Genomic DNA, 8,372 nt, shown 5'->3' on the forward strand with positions numbered 1-8,372 from the left:
AACCTCTGAGCCATCTCTCAGCCCTCAGGTTCCTTTTATAAATACATTTTGAACATATTCTGAGTCTCTGCACCCACTCTCTTACCTGAGAAGGATTAGTTTCTGTACACTGTGCTAGGCTTGGCCTCTCAAGTCAGTAAATCTCGGGTTGTTCTGTATCAGGATGCGGAAAAACTCCCTGTTCTATGTTACAGCTGCGTAGCTCTTGATTCTGCCCGGGAGAGGCAGTTAATTCTAGTCTTTTACTCCTGGGTACTTGGATTGTTTTACTCTTTGCTGTTTCCGAACTTTAGCACAGTGAGTGACTTGTGTATTGGAGAAAGGTATGTGGCATTGCACTGTGTCCCCAGGGCAGACCGTCAGCACCCAGAGGCTGTGGCTGCTCCGTAGCCCGGCTCTCAGGGAACAGGATGTCCTGGCTGAAGCATGTCTCTCTCTCCCTGTAACAGGTTATGTTTACAGAAGAGGATGTCAAGTTTTACCTGGCTGAACTGGCACTGGGTCTGGACCACTTGCACAGCTTGGGCATCATTTACAGAGACCTCAAGCCTGAGAAGTGAGTGAAACTCTTGGCCTCTCCACAGGGTACGGAGCAGGGCCACTCGAATGGAGGTGGCTTGGCTCTCCTCAGGTTCTTACCTTTTTGGGGCTATCAGGGAGTGGTTGGAGGGGTAGTGGCAGCAGCAAATTGACCTTAGGTAATTCGGGACTGCCTGATCCGTAGTGCTATTACCAAAGGCCACCAGGCAGCTGTGTCATGTGTCCCGTCCTGTCTAGTGACGTCAGAGATGCTGCCGTTAAAGATCACATCCTGATAAGTCTCTCCTGTGGTTTTCCACACTTTACAAATGCAATGCCTTCTGGTGCTACCTTAAGAGGTAGGACAGTCTGGTGGTCGAGGTAGGCACACCCCAAGTCAGGCATGATGGTGCACGGCTGTGGTCCTAGCTGCTAAAGAGACTAAGTCCAAGAGTTTGAAGCCAGCCTGTGCAATATAATAGATGCTGTGCTTAAAAGAAAGACAGGTTCCTCAGACATTTATATCCTGTAGAGGAGAGTTACTTTCCTGAGATGTAGTTTTCCCTTTAGCAAAATGGGGCCCTAATGTCACTGCCAGGCCTCCGTTCTACCACTCTCCCATTGGGTAGATTTCGACCAAGCCCTTCTTCTGGGCAGGCCCAATTTCCTCCATCCATGGTACCACCCGAACCCACATAGTGTCTGCTGCTAAGGCTCCTGACCCATCTCTCTGTTACAGCATCCTTTTGGATGAGGAGGGCCACATCAAACTCACTGGTGAGTGAAGTGTATTGGACTCCAGGGAAGGATGGGAGGGGTCCTGATAGGTCTTAGCTGAGGTCTGGGAGCTCCCTCTGCTACCTCAGAGATGGTGCCAGTTATATACACGAATCCAAAGCCCAGGCAGGGCCTGGCTATGTTATTTATTTTGTTTTGTGTGTATGGGGATTTTGCCTGTGTGTGTGTCTGTGTCCCTCATGTGTGCATTGCCCACAGAAGCCAGCGTCCCCTGGAACTGGTCGTTAGCCATCATATGGGAGCTGGGAATCAAACCTGGGTTCTCTGAAAGAACAGCTGGTGTTCTTAATTGCTGGGCCACCTTTCAAAGCCCCCAGGTCCCAGTTTAGAATCACAGCTCCCCATCACAACCTTCAAATACCCGTGGGTTTCAGCTTTCTCTTGGTATCATGGAGGTGATCCCCTGTTCTGGCCAGGGAAGCTCAGTGTGATAGCAGTGAGGATGGCAGGGGTCCTAAAGATGGCTTCTCTGCCTTCCATGCTACAGACTTTGGCCTGAGCAAGGAGGCCATTGACCACGAGAAGAAGGCCTATTCATTCTGCGGGACAGTGGAGTACATGGCCCCCGAGGTGGTCAACCGCCAGGGCCACACCCACAGTGCAGATTGGTGGTCCTATGGGGTGTTGATGGTAAGTGTCCTGGCAAGAGTAAATGATCCGGTCCCAGACTCAGGACTCAGTTTCTCTGTGTGTACAGTGGAGAAGGATCATCCGGCCCTCCCTCGTCTCCTAGCCACACGTGCCTCGCCCTGTACACCTGCACCGTCTTTCCCTGGGAGATGCACGGGCTTCAGTCCACCCAGAGTGCCCTGCACCTGACGTGGGGTTTCTCCTCAGTTTCCAGCTTCAGTGCTGTTTCTGGAATCTAGGTTGGGATGGGGGCAGAAGCAGGCACGGTCCTCTCTCCAGGTCGACTCTAAAGTCCAACAGGCCAGCAAAAATCCTGGAACTGGAGTAGCCTGGGAAGGAGGAAGAAGATGTGGGAGACAGAGATCAAAATTGCACCCTTTTTGTCCTGCAGTTTGAGATGCTGACAGGCTCCCTGCCCTTCCAGGGGAAGGACCGGAAAGAGACCATGACCTTGATTTTGAAGTAAGCGCCAATGCTGCCCTGCACTAGTATGGTCTTCCTACTCCCATCCCAGTTTTGGGGCCAGAGAGTCACCTTTTTCCACAAACCTTTGTCTACAAGGGCTAGAGGGAGGTATCCCCTGCCTCCACAGACCCTTGCCATCTACCGGGGCCAGTGGGAGGTGTCCCCTGCCTCCACAGACCCTTGCCATCTACCGGGGCCAGTGGGAGGTGTCCCCTGCCTCCACAGACCGTTGCCATCTACCGGGGCCAGTGGGAGGTGTCCCCTGCCTCCACAGACCCTTGCCATCTACCGGGGCCAGTGGGAGGTATCCCCTGCCTCCACAGACCCTTGCCATCTACCGGGGCCAGTGGGAGGTGTCCGCTGACTCCACAGACCCTTGCCATCTACCGGGGCCAATGGGAGGTGTCCCCTGACTCCATAAACCCTTGTTATCTACCAGGGCCAGTGGGAGGTACCCTAAAGTCTTTGGGAGGTGAGTTAGTGCCTGGCTTCTCTGGACCAAGCTGGGAAAAAGAGCTGGACAAAGGGAAGGGGCTCTGGGGCTTCTGGGGTGGGACTTGTCACTCATGAGACCTGCGGCTGTTCCAGGGCGAAGCTAGGTATGCCCCAGTTTCTGAGCACAGAAGCCCAGAGCCTCCTGCGAGCCCTGTTTAAGAGGAATCCTGCCAATCGGCTTGGTAAGCAACCCCAGCTCAGGGGAGGGGGCATGGCAGTGGGGAACAGGGTACAGCTGCAGCCTAGGCCACAGGGCCACATCGGGAACTGAAAGGAACCGTTGTGCTTTGTGTGAGCAGACAATGCTGCTGGCCACCCTGTTTTCTGGCTCCATGTGTGGTGTTGGGAGGGTGACCTGTGTGTAGGGGGAAGGCAGGAACTGAGTCATCCCTACCCACTCAGGGACAAGGACAGAGGCCCCCACACAACTTCTCTGCCAAAGTTGCTGGCTCAGGAGAAGGCACACGAGCTCAGGAGTGAGAAAGGTCCCAGGACTAGCTGTGACTGTCCCTACTTCCTGGCACCTAGCAGGCACTGTAAATATTTGTTGAGTGATTGGGTACCGTTTATGAGCTCCGTGATTGGGCAGGTGACTTTACCACTCTGAGCCCCAAGTCTCTTGTGTTGGTGGAGACAGTGATCCCAGCCTGGCTCCCCAGGTTCTTTGAGGCGTCTGTCGCATACTGGAGTCTACAGTGTTTGTTGACTTTTTAATTGCCCAGTCCAAGTCCCTGTGTTGAACTGAACAAGAGTTTGTCTCAGGGATGAAGAAGGCAGTAGGAGAAGGACAGAGATGGGACCTTGCTAGAGCTCAGAAGTCTAGCTTCTGTCCCGACTGTCACTTGGACAGGTCGCCTGTCCTGCCTGGTCCTTCCTTCTGTCTGTACACTGGGACTTGGTCATCAGAGGCCCTGTAAAGTATAGGGTGCTGAGTGGGCTGAGGGCTTCAGGGTGATGGGTGCAGATACAAGGCAGGGTGGGCCCAGCCTGTCCGCTGCTGCAGCAGCTGGTCCAGAGTTGGGGGACAGGCTCCGTGTCTGAGGTTGGACCTTCATTTGGCTTCTTTCAGGCTCGGGTCCTGACGGGGCAGAGGAAATCAAGAGGCATGTCTTCTACTCCTCCATTGACTGGAATGTGAGTGTATTTGTTCACACCATGGCTCTCTGGGGGACACAGGAGGGGTGGGAAACAGGGCCTCTGCCAACTAGGACCTCAGATGTGGGAGATAGAAGGTGAGCAGCCCTTGAAATGCCCTTGGAGGGCAACGCCATGCCCTGTGGGACACGACTGGTCTCCCAAGGCCTCGGACTCACTGTTACTACTGGGCTAGCCTCCACTCCTCCTGCTGGAGTCACCATGGTGACTAGAGCACACACCCCACCTTGCAGAAGCTCTACCGTCGTGAGATCAAGCCACCTTTCAAGCCAGCTGTGGCCCAGCCCGACGACACCTTCTACTTTGACACTGAGTTTACGTCCCGCACACCCCGGGGTATGTCCCTGATCTGGTTAGTCTGTCTGGGGCTGGGCCCAGTAAGCAGATCTTTGGGGGAATCCTGGGATACAGAGGCGACCAAAGACTCTGGGACTCAGGTGTGTGGGTAGATAGGCAGTCTCTGGCTCCGAGGGATTTATGCTCGTCCTGGTCTCATACTGCCTGGCTGCCTCTCTGTGGCTCTATGGGCCTCTTTGTTCCTGGGAGAGAGAATGAGATGTGGGGGTGGTTTAGGGCACAACAGGAAAGTCGGGACCCCTGCCCCAGGCATCTTCCAGCCTGCTGGGAAGACTAACCAGCTCAGGCCTCCACTCGCATCAGACGTGAGGAACCTGACCTGGCAAACCTGTGACAGGGATAGAGCCTGGCAGAGCAGAGGTGGCAGTACCCACAGGTTGGGCGAATGTAAGAATGGATGTCGGCTTCTGGTGCTGAGGCACTTTGACTCATCTGGGACATTCAGACAGTCACAGACCTGCCTCGGTGGTTACCGAAAGCCAGTGAGGGGGCTTTCAGGAAGGAGCGCGGGAGAGCTGACGCTCTGGCCAGATACTGCCAGTGGATGGGGACTTGCGTGTTGGTTCTGCAATGCCTTCCTGGAGGGTGATTTTTTTTTTCCATGTGGCTGGCACACTGCCGAGGACAGCAAGCCCTTCTGAGCTGTGTGTCTCTTTATCCTCCAAGTCCATCCCAGGTCCCTGCTGTGTATCGGCCTTAGGAGAGAATGGGCAGACCTGGAATAGCAGCACATAACTCGGAACCACATGGCTCAGGCTGTCGGTGGGAAGGAGATTCTAGATGGTCAGAGAAGCAGCCTCAGGCAGCGTTCTCGGGAGGGCTTATGAACTAAGCCTTGAATGATGGACAAGGAGTAGACTATCTAATCCAGAGGAACAGCGTGTGTGGCTGCTCCGAGGCTCTTTTGAGAATGTGGAGCTCCACTGTGGCCGAGCTGCCAAAGGGAAGGAGGGGGCCACGTGGATCTCACTTGCCAGGTGGTGGAGAGCATCCCACTGGCAGGTGCAGAGGCCAGGTGGCCAGCAGACTGTGTGGTTGTGACTGTTCCTCTCACTGTGCTCACGATAGAGAGAGAGGTGGACCTGAGATGGAGAGGCTGTGGGGGAGGCATGGTGCACCTGGCCTGAGCTGGGGGTCCTATGTGGGGGTCTCGCATTCCTCGTGTGGCAGGGCAAGGATGGTCTAAGTGACGTTTATGTGTTTATATCGTTTGCATTAGCTGTTTGGGGTTTCTGTAGCTCAGGCTAGCTTGGAACTCTGTGTGTCATCCAGACTGGCCTCAAACTAGCAGCAATCCCCCTGCCTCGAGCTCTGAGGGCTGGGACTGCAGCGTGTGCCACCGTACCAGGCTTGTTTGTTTATTCCCTTAGTGTGTGAACAGAAAAATGGAGTAAGAGGAGGAGGCCATGACTGCCTCTAAAGCATGGAGGTCTTCATTGCAGATAGGAGGGAGAAAGCAGGCGCGGAAGAGTCCAGGCAGAACATGGCAGCAGACTAAACCAGACCATGAGAGGAAAGATGGGGAGGGAAAGCAAGAGAGGAGCCTGACCATGAGGGATCCCTCCCCCCAAACAGATCTAGAGACTGGGGTAGCCAAAATTTGAGTTATCTCAGGGTCAGAATGAGGGAAGGAAAACGTAAGTCCAGCCCCTGGGAGGGAGGAGCTTAGGGTAGGGGGCGTGGTGTGGAGTGCTGGGAAGAGCCACAGGCACTGAAACTTGCTTGTCCCAGGTTTTCTTGACACCTAACAGTACACGTTTTTTGTGTTTCTTCTGTGGTGCTGGGAATCAGACCCAGGACATCGAATGTTCTAGGCAAGTACTATACCACTGAGCTCCACATGTGAACAGATAGGCAAAGTCCTGGCGTGGACAGCCTTAAACATGCTCCCGGCATGGCTGCCTGCCTTGGATCAAGGGTACCCCCTTCACCCCCATGTCCCCTCCTCTCAACAGACTCTCCAGGCATCCCCCCCAGTGCTGGTGCCCATCAACTGTTCCGTGGCTTCAGCTTCGTGGCCACTGGCCTGATGGAGGACGACGGCAAGTCCCGGGCCACTCAGGCCCCCCTGCACTCGGTAGTACAGGTGAGAAGGTGGGGGGCTGCCCCCAGTTGTCCATTTCCATGCAGAAAGCACAGCAGGAAAGCTGAGAACACAGGCTCTGGAGTTGAACAGGTCACACTTCTCTGGGACCCAGACAACCTCTAAGCTCCTGGACCCTCGCTGTCCTCAGGTATAAGCCTATTAGGGAAACACAGTCGGGGACACCTGTCTCCTGCATCGGAGTGGAGAGGCCCTGATCATCGGCCAGAATCTGAGAGAGAAACTTCTTAGCAGGAATGCGGGATACTGCCCTGAGGGTAGAATGAGGGAGTGGTTCAGGTGTCCCCGCTAGAGTAGGCGGGGTGTGTGTGTGTGTGTGTGTGTGTGTGTGTGTGTGTGTGTGTGTGTGTTCACATTCACCCCTCCTTTGTGCACAGAGACAATAATTAGATGTCAGAACTTCAGGCCAGGGCTTATCATATACAAGGTGAGCAGGCTCTGGAGGAGATGCTGGCCTCAGTTTCCCCATCTGTAAATGGGTGATAATAGAACCTTCTTCTGCCATGTCTTGCTTTTCCAGAGCTGATGTTTGAAGTTAAGATCACAATGTAATTCCTTTTCTTGTTTGTTTGAGAAAGGGTCTCACTAAATAGGTTAAATACCTTGTCTGATCTGAAACTCTTAATTGTAGACCAAGACGGCCTTGGTTTCAGAGCGATCCAAAGGTCTCTTCCTCTGGAAGGCTAGAATTAAAGGCATGTGCCACCATTCCTGCCCACTAGGTAATCTCTTACCTAAATTGGGATGTCTGTGCAGGACAAACCTTAACCAGACTAGCCGGCATAAGCCAGGGTTGTCTATAAGGTATGTTGAGACTCTTCCAGAGGTCCTGTGTTCTATTCCCAGCACCCATCCAGCAGCTCACAGCCGTCCATAACTGTAATCCCATGGTATCTGGTGCCCTCTTTTAATGTACGGATGAAATACCCATATTCATAATATACATAAATAAATCTTTTAAAAAACCACCTTGAGACGCGAGCTGAAGAAATGCCTCACTAATTAAGAGCACTTGTTGCTCTAGCAGGGAACCTGGGTTCAGTTCCCCACATCCTCATGCAGCTCACAACTGTCTCTAACTCCAGTTTCAGGAAATCTGACGACCTCTTCTGGTACAGGCATCGATACAGGCATCCACCCACACATAATAGACATCCACATGCTTAAATTTAAAAATGAATAAATCTTTTTTTTTTAAGATTTTATTTATTACATATACAATACAGTATTCTGCCTCCATGTATGCCTGCAGGCCAGAAGAGGGCACCAGATCTCATTTTAGATGGTTGTGAGCCACCATGTGGTTGCTGGGAATTGAACTCTGGACCCCTGGAAGAACAGTCAGTGTCCTTAACCTCTGAGCCATCTCTCCAGCCCCAAAATGAGTAAATCTTAAAGGTATATATATGGTTTTTCAACATAGGGTAGCCCAGGTTGGCCTCAAACTCACAGAGATCCACCTGTCTCTGCCACCCAAGTGCTGGGATTAAAGGTGTGCACCATCACTACCCAGCTCAATATATTTATCTTTATATAAAGTATATGCCAACCTTTAGACATGATGGTATAAACCCAGATACCCCAAGAACAGGAGCCCATTACTTAAAGCTGCATTAAATGGAAGTCCTAAGATATAGTTGGGTTTTTATCCAGCTTAGGTCTACGCAGGGTTTTAAAACCTTGCACTTCTCAGTGTCCGGTTCTCCTGGTCTGTCCTCTTCCATTTTGTTGTTTCGTGCATTGTCCTGTCCCCCATCTCCCCCGCTTGGGCTACCCTGTGACTGTACACCGCGGTGAGTGTGCCCTGTGACTGTGAACCCTGGTGAGTGTGCCCTGTGACTGTACACCG

General features: G+C 52.9%; 1 protein-coding gene across 1 annotated transcript in view; it reads left to right on the forward strand.

Annotated features, from left to right (window-relative positions):
- Nucleotides 1-8,372, forward strand: part of Rps6ka1 (ribosomal protein S6 kinase A1) — a 40,815-nt gene that overhangs the window by 20,248 nt on the left and 12,195 nt on the right. Inside the window, exons 7-14 of the mRNA XM_005353395.2 lie at nt 450-556; nt 1,259-1,296; nt 1,805-1,947; nt 2,339-2,409; nt 3,001-3,089; nt 3,977-4,041; nt 4,296-4,398; nt 6,375-6,505. Coding sequence (XP_005353452.1) covers nt 450-556; nt 1,259-1,296; nt 1,805-1,947; nt 2,339-2,409; nt 3,001-3,089; nt 3,977-4,041; nt 4,296-4,398; nt 6,375-6,505 — 747 coding nt within the window. The remainder of the gene's footprint in view (nt 1-449; nt 557-1,258; nt 1,297-1,804; nt 1,948-2,338; nt 2,410-3,000; nt 3,090-3,976; nt 4,042-4,295; nt 4,399-6,374; nt 6,506-8,372) is intronic.

This window comes from Microtus ochrogaster, chromosome 10 (assembly GCF_000317375.1).
Source record: "Microtus ochrogaster isolate Prairie Vole_2 chromosome 10, MicOch1.0, whole genome shotgun sequence".
NCBI lineage: Eukaryota > Metazoa > Chordata > Mammalia > Rodentia > Cricetidae > Microtus > Microtus ochrogaster.